This window comes from Vombatus ursinus, unplaced genomic scaffold (assembly GCF_900497805.2).
Source record: "Vombatus ursinus unplaced genomic scaffold, bare-nosed wombat genome assembly UNPS02014816.1, whole genome shotgun sequence".
In the NCBI taxonomy this organism is placed as follows: Eukaryota; Metazoa; Chordata; class Mammalia; order Diprotodontia; family Vombatidae; genus Vombatus; species Vombatus ursinus.
Genome location: NW_020954594.1, coordinates 467741 through 488090, shown reverse-complemented (window position 1 = coordinate 488090; position 20350 = coordinate 467741). Strand labels below are relative to the sequence as shown.

General features: G+C 37.6%; 2 protein-coding genes across 3 annotated transcripts in view; one reads left to right on the top strand and one right to left on the bottom strand.

The window, feature by feature from the left end:
- The window catches only part of LOC114023076 (olfactory receptor 8D4), a 103603-nt gene that overhangs the window by 29995 nt on the left and 53258 nt on the right, over positions 1 to 20350 (top strand). The window lies entirely within an intron of this gene.
- LOC114023077 (olfactory receptor 6M1) lies at positions 5871 to 13243 on the bottom strand (the record flags this gene model as incomplete). The annotated part of the gene is made up of 2 exons (XM_027835566.1): positions 12332 to 13243; positions 5871 to 5891 (listed from the first exon to the last, which is right to left on the bottom strand). Coding segments are annotated over exons 1-2 (933 nt in total), but the record flags the coding sequence as incomplete, so codon positions are not given.

Sequence of the window (20350 nt, the reverse complement as noted above, 5' to 3'; positions counted from 1 at the left end):
GGACCAGTTATGTGGGTTCAGAATTGGTTGAATGGCCACTGAGAAGAACTGAGAAGAGTTCTTTTTGGATCCATGGCAACATCAAATGGAGGCATTAGTGGAGGAGGTTCCCAGGGATTGGTANGGACCAGTTATGTGGGTTCAGAATTGGTTGAATGGCCACTGAGAAGAACTGAGAAGAGTTCCAAGAGATCCATGGCAACATCAAATGGAGGCATTAGTGGAGGAGGTTCCCAGGGATTGGTGTGTGGCCTTGTACTGTTTAACATATTTTCATTAATAACTTGGATAGAGGTATAGATGATATTTTTATTAAATTTACATTTGACATAAAACTAATCACCACATTGGATGAATTGAGATTACTCCCTACTTCCTTCTGTCCCTCCTTCCCCCCCCCGTAAAAAATCTCAACAGTTTAGAATGTTGAGATGAATCTAATGAAATAAAACTTAACAGAGATAAATGTAAAGTCTCACAAATGTATGTGTTCAAATATTCAGCTTTACAAGTATAAGATAAGAGAGGAATAGAACTAGAGAGTGGCTGTTCTGAAAAAGACCTAGGGGTTGTGGGGATAAAAATTAACCAACCTACACAATAAGAAACTGAGCCTGAACTTTGAGCCAATAGCACTTTATTAAAGGGCACTTTATTAAAGGGTCCATGGTCCTCTCTAATGAAGTGGACCTCAGATCTTCCTCATGATCTGAGATGGCCCCACCTTCCAGGGGCCTATTTTTATAGAGTCAGATATCTAAACATTCAAGAACAGTTACACCAGATACAGAATAATTCCACTGGGGTGATATATGACACATAGACTAAATAAGCAAAAATGATCTGTCAGCAGGGTCACGAGTTGGGTGAAGCAAGGGATATCTCCACTGACTAGGAGGTCATAAGGTGGTCATAAGATGACCACCTGCTCATGTTGGACAAGAAAGAATTGTCTGGAGGTACAAAAGTAATTTGGGGGGACTTTCCATATAGTTGAGTCACCGGCACATTGGACTTGGTCACCATGACAAGGAAAAACAAGGGAGGAGGGCCTCTAACTAGCTTCCTATGATTACACAAGTGATCTTACCATCTGGAGCTCACAGCTCTGGGGCCAAATATACAGAACTTATAATCACTATCCCTATCATATCAAATTGATTAATACTGATTGGAATAGAATAGGGGTCCTCAACGAATCAACTTCCTCAGGGTTTTAGGGAATTGCTCAATCAATATGAGTCAAAGGTATAATGTGGCATTCAAAAAGGATAATACGAGCTTAGACCAAGAGAGGACAAGTTTCAAACAATGTACCTCACAGGGGCACATAAAGTATTTATTTCATTTGAATTCCTGCCATATATCCAGACGTAATAGATATACCTTCAAAACAGGCATCATTGATAATCAGTTAATTTTAAGAATGCCAAAGTTGTTGTTTTATTGGACAAAAAAAAAAAAAAACAACAAAACTGCTGGAGACTTAGATGTTGAGAGTTTCAGAATTTACACAAAATGTCCAAATGGATTATTTTTAATTATCAAAACATCACACTACAATTGACATTTGTTCATTATGTCTATAATCTGTAGTGTCATCAGCAATTATTGAGACCATATTTTCCTTTAATAAAGAGTCAGTCAATCTGCATTCATTAAGTGCCTTCTATGTGCCAGGCACTATGCTAAGTACTAGAGATAGAGATACTATCTATCGTTGTACAACTTTGTCCAAAGCCATAATTAAGTCATTTTGGGTGTAATAACTCAGGTAATATTTCAAGAAGATCATTGAACATATTTTGCTATTATAGGATTATGTTTTTGGAACATACTGAAAAGGATTAGAAATAAACCTTTCTCCAAACTCTCAGTTTTTGTATCATAACCCCTGAATGACATACCTTTCTCCAAACACAAAACAATCAGTTATCCTATCACACTTCATTTATGGCACTCTTCTTTTTGTTTAGACAAGTAAATCTATTGGAATGCATCCAATGTTACATCAAGATTTCCCTTCATTAAATGCTGACCACAACAAAGCATATGAGCACGTAGTTTTCGGAGGAAGAAATTAAAGCTATCTACAGTAATATAAAATTGCTCTAAATCCCTACTGATTAGAGAAATGCAAATTAAGATAACTCTGAGGTACCACTTCACACTTATCAGAGTGGCTAATATGATGGAAAAGGAAAATGATAAATGTTGGAGAAGATGTGGGAAAATTGGGACACTAATGCATTGTTGGTGGAGTTGTGAACTGATCCAATCATTCTGGAGAGCAATTTGGAACTATGCCCAAAGGACAATCAAACTGTGCATACCCTCTAAAATAGCAATACCACTACTAGGGCTGTATCCCAAAGAGATCAAAAAAAAAGGGAAAAGGACCTACATGTACAAAAATATTTATAGCAACTATTTTTGTGGTGGCAAAGAATTAGAAATTGAGGGAATGCCTATCAATCAGGGAATGGCTGAATAAGTTGTGGTATATGAATATAATAGAATACTATTGTGCTATAAGAAATGATGAGCAGGCGGATTTCAGAAAAACCTGGAAAGATTTACATGGAATGATGCTGAGTGAAGTGAGCAGAACCAGGAGAACATTGTACACAGTAACAGCAACATTTGTGATGATCAACTATGACTTAGCTCCTCTCAGCAATACAATGATCCAAGATAATTCCAAAAGACTCATGATGGAAAATGCTATCCACATCCAGAGAAGAATTATGGAGTCTGAATGCAGATTGAAACACACTATTTTCACTTTATTTTTGTTTTCTTGCTTTTTATTTTTTCTTTCTCATGGTTTTCCCCTTTTGTTCTGATTCTTCTTTTATAATATGACTAATGCGGAAATATGTTTAACATGATTGTACATGTATAACCTATATCAGATTGTTTGCCATTTTGAGTGGGGGGAGTGGGAGGAAGGGAGGGAGAAAAATTTGGAACTCAAAATCTTATGAAAAATGAATGTTGAAAACTATAATTTACATGTAGTTGGAAAAAATAAAAAACTATTTATTAAAAAAAAGTTGACCATGAAGAGTACTTCAACACAAAAGATTTTGACAGTCAATTGTTTACCCAAACATTCATTAGCTTTATCTCTATGAGAGATACTATGAGAATTTCTGAGTCTCTTATCAGTAAATGCCATTGTGATCCTTGTTGCATCATTAAAGGAGAAGAAACGGAAGTAAAAGCAAAATGCTGCTTCATTTGTTGGGTCATGTTCTACTACCTCAAATTTTGTACTGATGAGACTGAAAAGTTCTTTGTTTATTCTGTATCTTACTTAGATGAAATATACTCAATCTAGACTCATAAAACCCTCTAGATAATCGAGACTGGTGTTTCAATTAATTAATTAATTAATTTTTAGAATATCACATACTGGATCATTTGATGGACAGTTGGATGGCTTTGAATAGGAACTCTACTCACCTGGACTAAGAGACAAAGTCTGTTTTTGTTGCTGATTACTAAGTTTATTGCACACACTGTAACTAATGGCAACAGCATCTTCATGAAAGTTCTGAACTGAGGAGACTGAGGTATCTGCACTACTATCAGCATATTAATTATAATTCAAATTATCTGTTCCTTTTCTCATCTTAACAATGAGCCAACCTATATTTTTAAAATTAAAAGAAAGTGTGATGATATTGAGTTCAAATGTAAGTCAAAGGCTTGTTGTTGTTATTTCTATAGGGTACATATGACAAAGATTATAAAGATTAAACCATCCTAGGCACCCTTGAAGGGGGTCAACACATTTTCTAAGGTAGTAGTTGGAGAAGAAGAATGGAATAAATAATAATGTGGCACTGTAGTAATGAGGGCATTCTGTGAACAAATGTTACCTATTAGGCACTTAACAGATATTTGTTAATTAAAGGATTGATGAACCTCATATACTTTTTGATAAAGTTATTAGACTGGTATATCAGGAGATTGTATGTATAGTATATCTGCCAGCGTGAAAAGTTTGCTGATTGAGTGACTGAACTACAGACTCCCCTTTACAATTTCTGCTTAGGTCATTTTGCTTCAGGCTTCAGACAGGGCTGAAAACTGAAACTAAAGCTCTTCTGCTGCTGAGGTCGAAGTCACACTGCGGTTGCTTGCTTCTGAACTTACTTCCGGCTCCATGCAAAGCCTAAGGTCTTCAACAATTCTTGACCCCTAGGCCCAGGATCCCTCCTTAGTCAGCCCTGGATCTGTGACCGGAACTGTGTATTGAATAACAGAGCTGCCAGTTGGCAACTATTCCTTCACCCTATGCAAGTTCAGACCCCTCCGTGCAGAATTTGGAACTTGTCTAGGGCACAGCTTCTCTGTCTCCTAGAATGCTTAGTGTGGCAGTTCCTGGCCAGAATCTACCCCCTAGTTTCTACAGACTTCTGTCTGTCTCCCTGTGCCAACCTAGATTGGAAAAATAATTTGTGGTAATTTTTCTTGGTTTTTCCAATCAGGATTTGGTCTGGTATCTTTTCTAGATCTGTTGGAGTAACTGGGGGTAGAGGAAGCCTTACAGAGGTCCTTTCTAAAAATTTAATCAATGTAAAGTAGATATCAAATTAGGATCTCTATTTTCTCCACCACAAAAGAGATCCTTAAAACAGAAAGACACATAAGCATCAGTTGAAAAATAGTTAAAACATGATATAGCAGCCCCTCAGTCCTATTATATTCTTCCACTAAGTTGCAGTAGCTGAAAAGAAACGTGAGATGTGCACATTTAGAGACATCTCCACTCCAGATGTTCATGTGGACTACTTGTGCCTGACCTGTGGGAGAGCATTCTGAATTTGTATTGGTCTGATCACCCACAGTTGTACAAACTATACCTTGACCCCAACATGGGGATGTTATTTTGGTCTTCTTCTAGCATTAAAGGCAACCACCACCACCACCACCAAGTGAAGGCCCTGGGAAACTTGTGGGTCTACTAAATATACATTTGACTTTTATATGTGACCTGTGTTATCTGAGCAACCCACAAGTGTAGTGATCTTGGCAACCCAGCACCTGGCTTGGGCTTTCTAGGTCCTTTTATTTGTAATTATTTAGTAGGGAGACAATATATTCTTTGATACTTTAATGCATCCTTTATCTCACTGATGTAGCTAAGTGGTTCAGTGGATAGAGTGCTGGGTCTAGCGTCAAGAAGACTTGAGCTCAAATCCAGCCTCAAACACTTGCTCTGCAACCCTGGGCAAGTCATTTAACCTCTATCTACCTTAATTTCCTCAACTGTAAAATGGAAATAATAATAGCACCTACCTCAAGGTTGTTATGAGAATCAAATGAGAGAATGTCCTCCTAGTGATGGTACTTTTGTCAGTCAGAAGTTGTTGCTGGGCAACCATTACCCTAACACAGACTTTTGAACTCATGAGGTTGCTATCAAGGCTGTAAGCATCTATCTAAGGATCTCTGTTCAGGGTCCTGGGTTCAAGGGAAGAGATACAAAGCAAAAAGCAACAACCAGTGACTTGAGGTCTAGTCTAAGGTTCAAAAAACAAACAAATGTTCTCACTGTCATATGCTTGCAGTTGCCATTGATTTGAGGGGAAAGGGAGAGATCTTACTTCTCCCTACCTTCCTTGCTGGAATTAAGAGGAAGAGACAGACAGAGAAAAAGTGGAGTCTTTCCTCTTAAACTCTACTTAGTGGGCCTGTTAGTCTTTGATCACTTACCAATTGAGGAATGGCTCTTATTCTTATACATTTGAATAAGTTCCCTATATATCAGAGACCTTTATAAGAGAAATTTGTTGTGAAGGTTTTTCCCCCTCCAGTTACTTGCTTCCATTCTAATTTTTGTTTGTGCAAAAACTTTTTTTTAATATAATCAAAATTATCTAATTTATCTTCTGTGATACATTATATTTTTTGTTTGGCAGTGGACTTTTCCTCTATCCATAGATCTGAAAGGTAATTTTTTCCTTTATCTTCTAATTTGTTTATATCACATTTTTATATCTAAGTCATGTACCATTTGGAACTTATCTTGGTATGTGGTAGAATGTTGGTCTATATATAGTTTCTATCAAGCTTTTTTCCAGTTTTCCCAGCAGTTTTTGTAGAATGGTTAGTTCTTGCCCCAATAGCTGAGATCTTTCGATTTATCAAACACTAGATTATGACATTTGTTTTCAAGCATGCCCTTTAGCAAGGAACCAGGAAATAGGTCTATCCCCACACAAATTCCTAGTGAAGCAGATCAGATAGACTTCTTTGTTAATACCCCTTTTCCCTCCTCCTTTACAGGAAGCTATTGCAATATTTCATGTGAGAGGTGTTGAGGATTTACTATAGTGGTGACTAAGCAACTGGAGAGGAGGGGATGGATGGAAGAGATGTTGTGGAGGTAGACAATAAGATTCGGTAACTAAATATGTGGGGATGGAGGGGTATGATGAGACAGGGGTGATTCTGAGGTGTGAACCTGGGCATCAGGAGCGATGCTAGTGCCTTCAAAGAGTGGTTGGTTTCAGAGGAAAGATTCCAGCTCTGAGATTCTATAAAAATTATCCCACTTACCCCAAATCACCAGGTTTTGCTCTATTGTGTTAATTCCCTTGTTCTATCCCCATTAAATTTAAAACAATATGAGTTCTTGCTTAGAACTTGCCCAGTTCTTCCCCAGAGAAGACTTGATTATCTTAAATAGTCACACCATGGGCAGGGAGACAGAGAAATTTCCTTCCTCTCTGCAATGTGCTGGGCAGGGTCTAGACATTTATATTGCGTTGCTTATAAGTAACCAAAGGGACCCATAACATGTAATTCTAGTCCTCTTTTTCTGACAGAGCATTTCTTCATTCATGATTGAAGGATCAGGATTCAAATACAAGATATAGCCATGTCCCTGCCTTCTCTGAGGCTCTGCTTTGTCCTTTACTAGAACTAGGTATAGTTGCAAAATCCTCCCATGCACAGTGCGTAGAGCAGAGGCTTTGAGATTTTGTACAAAACATGTATCATTGAGATATCCTAAGGATATCTTCCCTTATATAGAAATACCAGTCCAAATAGATCTTTTTACAAGCTAGCAGAACTGAACCTCACCTGAACACCTTTTCACACTGAAGACGGTTTCCATCCCTGTGCCTCTTGACAACTACCCTTGGATGGTAGGATATTTTCGGTCTTTTGTTCACTGAGCACAGATCTCTTTTTGATGTGACTTTTTTTAGTTGGAAATGCAGAACTGGGGGTGCCAAGACATCTGGCAACAAGTGGCATATACAAAGAATATTAGACTTTGACCTTAGGAGTAGAATCAAAAGGCCTGTGTTGGAAGATAACCTCTGTCCATTCCTAGCTAGGGGAGGTTGAGCAAGTAATTTATTCAACTTCTCTAAGCCTGAGTTTCTTCATCTGTAAACTAAGATAATAATGCCTGCCATATCTTACAGGTTGTGAGAAGCTAGTCAAATAATATATGGGAAGAAACTCAGTAAAATAATAAAACCTATACAATTATAAACTAGCATATTATTAGTATCATTATTATTTAATTTAGTAGTTTATGACCATGTAGTTTAGTATGAGAGATAGCCTGTAAACAGTAAAGTACCTACTCAGTCACCTTTGCTCAACATACCACCTCCCTCAGGTTTAATTTTCAAACTTTTAATTAGAAGTGGGGGAGGGTGTGTGGAGAGGAAGGTCCCTTAGGATATGTGACTACAATGATAACTAACAACAGCAAAAAAGTAAATGGATCCTTAAAAAACAAAGTTTCCATCTTTTAAGAACATGATGGGACTAGGTTTAATGGAATGAACTTTGAGCATCTACTAATAAAGTGGGTTTAATAGAGAAAACTTCTTATTTCTTTTACAGTGAAAAATGAGGGGGCAAACACCTAAGCAACTCCCTGTATATCAAAAACTAACTGGATTTGATTGTCTTTTGAAGAATTTTACAATTGTAAGTTATGGACTTATAAATAAATAAGAATTCTAAGAGCTCTTACTTCTAAAAACTAGTGTCACGTTTTTAGAAAGATGAGAATATTTAATTATTTAAGTAAAAGCCACTTCTCTTTGTCAAGCCTAAGTTTCTTCAACTAGATCACTTAAGTTCCCTTCCAATTCAAAATGTTAATTCTGGAAGCGACCTTTCAGAAATGATCTCATCTGGCTCCACTGAGTATAAAAGCACTATGAAAACTTTAAAGTGACATGTGTCAGTTATTTTTTATTATCATTATTATTATTATGCAGGTGAAGAAACAAGTGACTTGCCCCAGTTCCTGCAGCTAGTATTGTAGAAGAACCAGGATTTGATCTGAGATTTTTCCGGGTTCAGTTCTTGGTACATTGTGCCAGATTCCGATCCTACAATTTTGTGTTGCATTCTGAATATAATCCTATTCTCTTTCATGCTTCACCTTCATTCCACAAGCAATATGGGGTCTATGCTGTTAAAACAAGATCCCATTCTTCTTATTAGTAGACCTGTGTTACAAAGCATTGTACTCAGTTATTATTATATTTTAAATTTCATTAATAAAACAGCTTGTAGAAATTTGTCTTCTCTCTTGTCATGTAAGTATATACACAATGCTATCAGTTTTAATCCTAAAATATTTACTGTTTGGCTTTTTACAGAAAAAAATTGCCAAACCCTGGTGAGGCTTAAGAAAGTATTGGAAAAAATGTCAGTAATGTAGTGTAAACTTAACAGTGTGTTGGGATCACTTTTTTTTTTTCCTCCAGAGAAACTTACCAGCACATCCTTTTCAGTCTCCTTCTATCACTACCACTTCTCCAAGTCTGCAAACTTAGAGTGATCCTGAGCTCTTCCTGCTTCCTCATGGCCCACCTCCCCTAATATCTATGCAGTTGCCAAGTGTTATGAATTCTATGACTACAATGTACTTTGCCATCCTTTTCTTCTCTCCTTACACTGCTCTTTGCTTAGTTCAGGCCCTCATTGTCTCTTTCTTAGACTATTGTAATAGTGTCTTGACTGATCATCCAACTTCTAATTTCTACCTTCCCCAATCTGTCATCTACACAGATATCAAAATAATCCTCCCAATGCATGAGGCTGACCATGAAACAACTCTACTCAAAAACCTCCTGCAGCTCCCTATAGGCTCTAAGCTAAAATACAAACTTCTCACCCTGGCATTTAAAGCCTTTCTAAAACTGGTTCCAACATTTCTTTCCAGGTATTTTACTCTCTTTCACAAACTCTGCATTCCAGATCAAGTAGACTACTAGCTGCTGCTCCAGAAACTTAACCTTTGCATCTGCCTCTCTTCCTCCTCCTCTTCCTGTCTTAGAATCCCATCTTCCCTTAGGACTCAATTCAAATGGTGACCTTTCAATGAAGTTGTTCCTCTGATCATTCTGTTGGTATGTGTCTCCCTTCTTAAATAACTGTGTATTTATTTATCTTTGTAGAGGTTTTTTTCTCTCAGTAGAGTATAAACTCCACAAAGACAGGAATTATTTCATTTTTTGTCTTTGTACCAGTGCCTTGTCCATTGTTGTGTTTAATAAATGTTCATTGAATTAAATTCAATCTTTTGATAACTAGTTATCAGAAACCAATGTTGATAGTGGTCAGTTACCTAAGAACAAAGAATGAAAGACTTTCAAAAGATCTTGCCTGGTTAGCATAACTCTGTTCACCATGAAAATTAAATAAGAGATGTGAGTGAAAAAAAAAAGAATCAACTGATTGTATCATCCTCAATTGTCTTTTAACATGCATCTTTAATTAAGCTTGAGGTCTGAACCTCAGAACAGAAGGCCAATGGAAAGCAAGAGAAGACAGACACTGCTGAAAATGCCAATCACAAAAACAGATATTAAGGGGAAAAAATCAACAAGCCATTTTTAGTAAATTCCATTTAATAATGCTAGCTTATATTTAGGCAGAACTTTATAGTTTTAATTATTATTATTATTATTTTTTTTTGGCTAGGCAATTGGGGTTAAATGACTTGCCCAGAGTCACACAGCTAGTAAGTGTTATGTGTCTGAGGTCAGATTTAAACTCAGGTCCTTCAGACTCCAAGGCCAGTGCTCTATTCACCGCTCCACCTTGCTGCCCCCTAAAATTATTTTTTACATCCATTATCTCATTTAACCCTGATTTGAGGAAGAAAGTTGTTTTTAGGACATGGGAAGATAATTGACTTATCTTGTTGTTCTCAAATTGACTTAACCTGAGCTAGGAGAAAAGAATGTATGAGATTTAGGTGTTCTGTGGTCAGAGGAAGGAACATTGCTTTAAAAGTTATGACTCAGTACTATTTGTTGTTTTCCATTTTTACTTCCTTATGGAGAGAATGATTCTTTAATAGCAATATTCCCTGAAGGAGGAATCATGTAGCACCGCAGTCCTGGAAGAATCAAAATTACAAGAGCGATGGAAAGGCACATGAAAGTGGTAATAGTAGGTAGCAATATTTTCTCATGAGTGTGTTTTGCTGACACCAGAAGTCCTAGAAACAGTCCCGTTCTGATGCCTCATCATCTTGTTGCCATGTAGAAGTTACTTTGGCCCACTCAGGGCATTAACCTCTCTTGAGGTCTCTACTCTCTCTTTGGTAGTTAGAGGAAGGCACCTGGTAGAAAGCAACCCATCAGCTTGGAGATAATGCAATTAACTTGTAAAGGTTTTAGTTTCAGAGAAGGTCCCAGTTCTTTCTCTGCAAAGAAAAGAAAAGAAAAACAATTCATTTAAAAAAATTGCTTTGAAAATAGAATTCGTAGAATGTTCTGAACCCCCAGGTGCTGTGTTGATTGCTAGGCACAACACAACTCAGATGCCAGTTAAAACTGTGTTTATCTAGCAAACCATTGTGAAAAAAGGTAAATAACCAGTAAAGAAAAAGTTTTAAATAGGAAAGAAATCCTCCCAGTTGTATCTTGCTACCTGTTTCCTGGGGCAATAAAACCAAAGGGAGAAACAGAGAATGAAAGAGATTCACTATTTGTTATTCCAGTAGTTTCTTCAAAAATCCAAAGTTCTGTCACTCTCTGCTGGAGTCTTTTAATAAATCAAATTGGTAGCCAGGGAAAAGAAAAAGCTCTGGTCACTACAAGGCTTGGAATCTGCGTCCTGGGGGTACGTTCTCCATCGGCCACGCTACTACCTCTGTTGCCTGCCACTGTGTGCTTTCTCTCCAACTCTCACTCCTACTCACTCCTCATAGCCCTCTCCTAGAGATTTTTAAAATTCTCCATGTATTGGAAAAATTCTGCCCTCTAGTCCTGATCTAGCAGTGGGATTTTTCTCCCATTTTCTCCCATGGAGAAATTAAACTCCAAGAGTCTTTAGTAGATTAGGCCTCCCTCAGATGGTAGTGGTCCAAGCCTTGCTAGAAGGATGTTAGAATATGAATGAAATAAATTAGAAGAGTTTATTCTACATTCTTGAAGGGGGAGTTGGCAAAACATAAACTGGAAAAGACTTTATAAAAAACTGATATAGACTTAAAAAAAAAAAGGCTATCAGAGAACCAGTCTAGTATGAAGAAGTTCAAATGTGGCTACAAATTCCATGATCACAGTGACCCATAAAACATAAAAATGCAAAATGACCCACAGTCCACTGTATTCCCTTTTTGCTTCCTCCAGTAACAGTAGGAGGATGATGGAAAAGGAGGCAGAAGGTACTAAGCACCTCATAGATTTTGGGCCAGTTTGACATTAATTCAACTACAGATACACTTAATGTGTAGATAACAAGTAGGCTAAGCCCCAGGACTTGTGAGAGAAAAGAATATAGGATACAAGGAGCTGGATCATAAAATATCCATGGGATAAGGCATGTTAACACTGGCAGGAGGCCCAAGGTGACACTGCATTTTCTGAGACACAAATATCATTTTCTTTTTGTAATCTCAAGTTTTTTATTTTATGTATTTAAAAACATGATTCTAAAGAGTTCATAGGCTTCAACAGACTACCAGAGGGGTCCATGACACAAGAAAGGTTAAGAACCTATGATCCTATGACTCCCCTACCCACAAATAAGCACAGATTTTCTAGCTGCTTCATTCAGTATCAATCAACAAATTTTTTGTTGAGTCTTTGCTCTGTGCACAACAGTCCAAGAAACTCTGGATTCTCTTAATTTAGAATAAGTTTTTCTGGACCATCACCATTGATGAGGTGCCCCCTCTGATCATCTTGTCTGGATGGTTTCAGGCTCTTGCACCTGAAGCAATGCAATTCACATGGAGCAGAAATGGAGGAATAAAATGCTGTTTCTCTCCCCGCCCCCAGGAAATTCAGTGTTGAGATCCTCGTGGAAATGGGAAAATGACTCTGCTGATGGCCTCTCTCAGGACTTCTTTCACTTTTTCATTCCGCAAGCTGTAAATGAAGGGATTCAGAAGAGGGGTCACCACTGTGGTAAAGACAGCAGTTACTTTGTCAAAATCCAATGAATAGCTCTGGTTAGGCCTCACATACATGAAAATAGAGCTTCCATAGGCAATGGAGACAACTGTAATGTGAGAGACACAGGTGGAAAAGGCCTTCTGACGGCCTTGGGCTGAGGGGATACGCAAGATGGTGGAGATGATGTAGCTGTAAGACACAATTGTGAGTACCAGGGAGCTCAGGACAACCACAGAAGACAAAAGGAAGTTGAAAATCTCGATGGGATGAGTGTCCATACAGGCAGTCTGTAACAGAGGGGCAATGTCGCAGAAGAAGTGGCTAATCTCCTCTTTACAATAGGGCAATCTGGACACCACAATAGTTGGAAACAATACTGATAGGAAAGCTCCCACCCAACAACCCAGAGCTAGCAAGAGGCAGACTCTGCTGTTCATTATGATGGTGTAATGTAGTGGGTTGCAGATAGCGACATAGCGATCAAATGACATCACAGCCAAAAGGATAAACTCAACTGTGCCGAGGAAGAAATAGAAATATGTTTGGGTGATGCAGCCTGCAAAAGAGATGGTTTTTCTCTCATTAAGGAGGCAGGCCAACAATTTGGGGGCGATGACGGTGGTGAACAAGATATCCAAAAAAGACAAGTTGCCGAGGAAAAAATACATTGGGGTGTGGAGACGATAATCTGTCCAGATGAGGGAAATGATGACAATGTTTCCTGCTATGGTTAGCATGTATGTTAACAAGAGGACTACAAAGAGGAAAGTCTGCAGCTCCTGGAGAACAGGGAAGGCGATTAGAACAAACTCAGTCACTGTACTCTGGTTTTCCATGGCCTTTGCTCCAGTCTGTGGATCTTGGCTGAGAACTAGCAAAGGAAGAAAGATCAGTTTATCTGCTCATTCTTCTGTGCTAAAACTGTTGTGCAAAGTATTGATTCCAGAGTCAAGAGACTTAGGTTCTACTCCCAATTCTGCCACCAACTGGGGACATGACAAAGGCATTTGAGAGCCTTTCCCCCCTCCAAAATTGGACTCCTACCTTTCCTTTCAGCCTTATCTTCCACTATGCCCCTTCTTATATTCTGTGCTCCAGTCATACCATAATACTTACTGTTCCTCAAACTTGTCTTGTTCCTTTCTATCTCCAGGTCTTTGCTTAAATTCATGGAATGTTCTATGTTACTGCTCCCCACTCTTCCTCCATACACATTATATATTTCTTCTTCTTGTAATCTTTCTCACCATTCAGTTCCCACCTCAATTACTATCATGCATTTAACAAACATTTATTAAACACCTACTATGTGAAAGGTGCCAGAGATACTTTTATGGAATATTAAAGCCATAGTAGAAATTAACATAGAATTCATTTGGTCCAAGCCCCTTATTTTACTGGAGAGGAAAATGTGGTCTAGAAAAATGGAGTGACTTGTCTAATGCCACATGATTAGTGGCCAAGCAATGGCTTGAACCTAGGTCTTTGGACTGAAAGTCCCCAGTCTTGCAATTCAACTTATTACTATTAGACTTTGCATTTTTTCCAATGTCTAATGAAATGCATTTATTGAATTCATAGGTGAATGAATGAATAAAGATTAGAATATCATACATTAAAGAGTACATAAAGATCAATTAGTCTAACCCTTTTCTTAGGGCCTGGCATATGGTAGGTAGTTAATAAATGTTTATTGTATTGGTCTTGAGATAGACATCTAATCTGTCTGAGCATCAGATCCCTCATTTATAAAATAAGAGGGTTGGATTAGAGGATTTGTAAGGTCCCTTTCTGTTCTGATATTCTATGATCCTAATTTTTTCTTTTTTTTAGGAAATTGGGTTTTTTTAAAGTATGTGCTTAATTAAATTCTTCACCTTGTAGCACAGGAGAAGGCTAGGCATACATTTTTCTTGGTGCATTGAAGAGAAAATGTTATTTTCTAATTTTATTCTTCCATTAACGCAAAGTCTAAGATTAACATAGACTATTCCTCTTTCTCCTTTTCCTCCTCCAACTTTCATAGTAGTAACAACAACAACAGCTAAACTATATTTATACTGCTTTAAAGTTTAGAAAGCACTTTTCTCCAAAAAAAATGTGAGCTAGTAAGTGCAGATACTACTATCTTCATTTAATAGATAAGGAAAGAGAAAGAGAGAGAGAGTGAGAGGAGAGAGAGAGAGAGGATTGATTTTCTTCTAGTGATTGCTTATATATACACATGGCTATATATAGGGTAGAGAGCTCCATTTTCCAGATCAAAGAAAGAAATAATTGTGTGAAAGCACTATCAGGAACCAGGCATTAGACTAGATTAGATCCTGAATCAATGCCTTGCCATGATGGAGGGGCTTGTGTAGCTCAGTGAAACTATGAACTATGCTATGTAGGGTTACCCAAGATGGACAAGTCATAGTGGAGATTTCTGACAAAAGGTGATCCATTGGAGAAGGAAATGGCAAACCACTCTAGTATCTTTGCCAAGAAAACCTCATGGATAGCATTAAAATGATAAAAGATATGACACCAGAAGATGAGCCCTTCAGGTTGCAAGGTCTGACACACTCCTAGGGAAGAGTAGAGGGCAACTACAAATAGCTCTAGTTCTAATGAAGTGACTAGGTCAAAGCCAAAAGAAAGTTCAGCTATGAATGTGTCTGGTGACAAAAAGAAAGTGCGATGCTATAAAGATCACTATTGCATAGGAAACTAGAATGTAAGATCTATGAACTACAATAAGCTGGATGTGGTCAAATAGGAGATGGAAAGATTAAACACCAACATCTTGGGTGTCAGTGAACTTAAATGGAAAGGAATGGGTGAATTTAATTCAAGTGATCACTACATATACTACTGTGGGCAAGAATCTCTTAAAAGAAATGCAGTAGTCCTCATAGTCAATAGAAAGGTGAGAAAAGCAGAACTGGGCTATAATCTCAAAAATAACAGACTAGTATCTGTTCAAATCCAAGGCAAATCATTCTACATCACAGTAATACAAGTCTATGGTCCAACTACTGATGCCAAAGTTGCTTAGTCAAAGACAACAACATCTTCTAGAAATAGCAACAACAACGAAAAGATGTCATTCATTACAGAGGATTGTAATGCTAAAGTGGGAAATCAAAAGATAATTGGAATAATGGGCAAGTTTGGCTTTGGAGTGCACAATGAAACATGGCAGAAGTTAATGGAGTTTCATGAATATGACTCATTGGTCATAGCAAACACTCTTTTTCAACTATGTAAAAGGTGAGTCTACACATGTACATCACCAGATGGTCAATATTGAAATCAGATTGATTATATACTTTGCAGCCAAAGGTGAGAATCTCTGTAGAATCAGTTAAAACAAGACCTGGAGCTGACTATGGCTCAGATCATGAGCTTTTTAATTGCAAAATTCAGACTTAAATTGAAGGAAGTAGGGAAAATCATCAGACCATATAGGTATGACCTAATTATATCATTTGTGAATATGAAGTGGAAGTGATGAATAGATTTAAGGGTTTAGATCTGGTAGATAGAATGCCTGAAGACCTATGGACAAATATTTACAATATTGTACAGGAAGTAACAACAAAAAACATTACGAAGAAAAAGAAGAGTAAGAAAGCAAATGGCTCTCTGATAAGGTTTTACAAATAGTTGAAGAAAGAAGGGAAATGAAAGGCAAAGATAAACCCAACTGAATGCACTGTTGGTGGAGTTGTGAACTGATCCAACCATTCTGGAGAGCAATTTGGAGCTATGCCCAAAGGGCAATAAAATGCTTATAGCAGCCCTTTTTGTGGTGGCCAAAAATTGGAAATTGAGGGGATGTCCATCAATTGGGGAATGGCTGAACAAGTTATGATATATAATTGTAATGGAATATTATTGTGCCATAAGAAATGACAAGTAGGATAATTTCAGAAAAACCTGGAAAGACTTACATGAACTGATGGCGAGTGAAGTGAGCAGAATCAGGAGAACATTGTAGACAGTAACACCAATATTGTATGATGAACAAATGTGAATGACTTGGCTAATCTCAGCAATACAATGATCCAAGACAATCTCATAGAACCATGATGAAAAATGCTATCTGCCTCAAGAGGAAGAACCGATGCTGTATGAACACAGACCTAAGCATACTATTTTTCACTTTCTTTTCTTCTTCCATTTTTTTTGGTTTGAATTTTCTTCCACATAATAATTAATATGGAAATATGTTTTACATAAATATGGTTGATGTGATTGCACATGTATAACCTATATCAAATTGCTTGGTGTCTCAAGGAGGAGGTAGGGGAGGCAGGGAAGGATAGAATTTGAAACCCACAATTTAAAAAAAATGAATGTTAAAAATTAGTTTTACATATAAAAGGGAAAAATTAATATATTATTTTTAAAAAGCTGGCTTGAGGTTTAACATTATATAAAAAAAAAAACCAAACAGAGCTAAGATCTTGTCAACTGGTCCCATCACTTCCTGGCAAATAGAGGGAGAAAAAATAGAAGCAGTGTCAGATTTCATATTCTTGGGTTCAAAGATTACTGCAGATGGTGACAATGGTCTATATTGTCAAAGCTATGGTCTTTCTAGTAGCAATGTATAGCTGTGAGAGTTGGTCTATAAGGAAAACTGAGCCCTGCAGAATCAATGCTTTGGAATTGTGGTGCTGGAGAAGACTTTTGAGAGTCCCTTGGACAGCAAGGAGATCAAATCAGTCAATACTTTAAAAAAATTAATTCAGACTATTCAATGGAAGGTCAGATACTGAAACTGAAGCTTAAATACTTTGGCCACACAATGAGAAGACAGGATTCACTGGAAAAGACCTTGATGTTGGGAAAGATTGAAGGCAAAAGGAAAAGGGGATGGCAGGGGATGAGATGGATAGATAGTGTCATGGAAGCAATGAACATAGGCTTGGACAGATTTGTGAAGATAGTGTATGACAGAAAGACCTGGTGTATTATAGTGCACGAGGTCCTGAAGATTTGGGTTGACTGAACAACTCAACAGCAATAAAAACAACAATGATCACATGTCTCTAATTGTACAAGGCAAAATACCATTCTGGTGAATACAATGCAATTATCCCAATACCTTTTAACATGCCTCGGGCAGGAGGCATGGAAACAGTGCTTATTATCCTGTTAGAGGGAAGACTATTTTATAACATTGACTGGAACCTTCAAATGATCCTCACCCACCTTCTTCCTGGTGTCAGAAGAAGACATGGCTTCTCCTTTTCAGGGCTGACTCATTTATGCTTGCCTTCAACATCATTCTTTATTGCCTCCAGAAATTTGCTTCATCAATTATCCACTCTTTTTTGCATTTCAGTCTCTTAAATACTGAGTTCAGCTCTGCCTAAAAACATATATATCTTTATTATACTACAAAAACTTTTCTGTATGCCTTACCATCATGTTTTTCTTCTTCCCTTTACCAACAAAACAGAGAGAACAGTCTACATTTGAAGCCTTTAATTCTTCACCATCTACTCTCTCCTCAGCTTCATGTAAAATGGCTTCCATCCATTTATTGAAACTATGTTCTTTCAGAAGGTCAGCAGTGACTGCCCACTTACTAAAATGAATGGCCTTTACTCAATCGTCATCTTCCTTGACCTCTTGCAACACTGGTTACTCTTGATATCCTTCTTCCCCTCACCTGATATTCTTTCCTGATTTCTCTTTGATGTTATGCTGTACTCCCCTGGTTCTCCTATTTTTTTTTTAATAACTTCTCTGTGTTCTTAACTGGCTCTTCTGCTCTTTCTCTCAATATAGGCTGTTTCCCAGGTCCTATCCTCCACTTTCTTTGCTGGTCTCTTTACATTCTCCCCTTTTGGGGTTTTATTAACTCCTATGGCTTAGATTGTCACCTCTTTTTGGATGACTCATTAAATTATAATTTTTAGATTGGGCTTCTCTCCTGAGATTTAGATGCAAATAACTGATTAGTAGATATTTCTAAATGACATGATCAACAGAGGGTTGGCTTTGGAGTCAAAAAATCCTAGGTTGAAATCATACCTCTGATACTTGCTAGCTATGTGACTTTAGGCAAACCACTTACTTTCTGCATGTCCCAGGTAATACTCTAAGATCATAAGATACAGATGAGGAGTCTACATTGGTGGAGGGAATTTCCACACCAGGATTTCCCTGCCCCAGTGATATCATAGTTTCAGAACCCACTCCCTTAATATTTTTACTTGAATGTTTTTCTAGCATTTCAGAAGTGACAAGTACAAAACTGAGCTCATTATCTTTTCCCAAATCTATTAGTTTATCTATTCCTTTTAATGGTTCTATCTTTTTTTTTCGCAAATACCAAGGTTTGAATTCTCAGAGGCATCATTGATTCTTCCCTCTTCCTTATCCTTCCATAGCCCACCACTTTCCAAGTTCTTTCAATTCTATTTCCAAAATTATTTTGACATCTTCCCTTTCCTTTTCACTCCTATTGTCAACCCTAATTTGGGTTATTTTATCTCTTACTAGGACTATTGCAATAGCTTTCTAGCTTTTTTCCCTAACTCCAGACTCTTCCCCTAACTCATCCTTCACCACTCCAAGATACTCTGCTCCTGTTATTCCCTTGGCCAAAAGCCTTTAATGGCTTCCAATTGCCAAGAAATGAAGTCTAAACTCCTTAGCTTTCTCATGATTTGCTTCTGACCAACCTTTGAATTCATTTCCAGGAATGTGTTTGAGGTGCCTATTGTATGCTAAGAGTACTGTGCCTCATTTTCTACCTTACCTTACACTATACTTGTTTGTATGCCTTCCAGCAAAACCTTTCACTCTCTACATTTTCTCTCCCTCTACCTTTATTTAATTCTATTTCCTAATGAAACTCAACCTTCAAGGCTCAGCTAAAAGGCTACCTAAATGAAGCCTTTTTACATCTCCTCCCAATCTGAACCCAATTAAAAGTAAACTTGGTCTCTTATGAATTCATAATACTTTCTATGTACTGTATACTTGTGCACATCTCATTATTATATCTATTTATATTAAATAGCTTATATTCTGCCAACTGGACTTTAAGGACTATAAGGTACTTGAAGACCTGGGTCATTGGTTATCTTTGTATTTTTCTCCGTGCACGGACCAGGGCTTTGTGCATAGTAGGCGCTCAATAAATTTTTGCTGCACTGAATTTGTGGAAGTAGAGTTTTGTTCAATTCCAAGCATTTGCTAAAAAGCATCAATTTTAGTTTACAAAGTGCTTTCTTCACAATAACCATAGTAGGGTGTGATTATTCCCATTTTAAAGGTGAAAAATCCCCACCTCCCCAAGACTCAGAGACTTACTCAAGTTTACACAACTAGCCATTGTCAAGTGGGGACTTCTAGACTCACAGAATTTCAGATGTATAAGGGACTTCAGTAACAAACTAGTCTGATCTATACCTGAAAAAGAATCTCCTCTAAAAGTAATCATACAGCTTTTACTCCAAGTAAGTGCCAAGTAGGGGAATCTCCCTCCTTCCCAAGCAGCCTGCTTCACTATGGGATACCTCTAATTGTTAGCAAGTTTTGCTTTTCCTTACACCAAGTCTGTGTTTGCCTATTTGCATCTTATACCAGTTGTTTATATTTTTGTCTTCTGGGGTCAAACATGAAACATCTTCCATTTCCCACAACATATGTCTTTGAATACTTGAAGACAGCTATCGTATTCACCCTAAGTATTCTCTTCTCTAAGCTAAGCTTCCCATTTTTCTTCAACCAATCCTTTGTCATGGGCTTGAAGTCCTTCACCATCCTGGTTTAGAGGCAGCATGGAATAGTGAATAGAGACCTGGACTTGGGGTCAGGAAGATTTAGGTTCAAATCCCACCTTGGAAATGTATTAGCTGTGTGACTCTGGGCAAGTTGTTTACTCTCTGTGTGAATCAATTTCTTTACCTATAAAATAAGGGAGTTGAACTTGA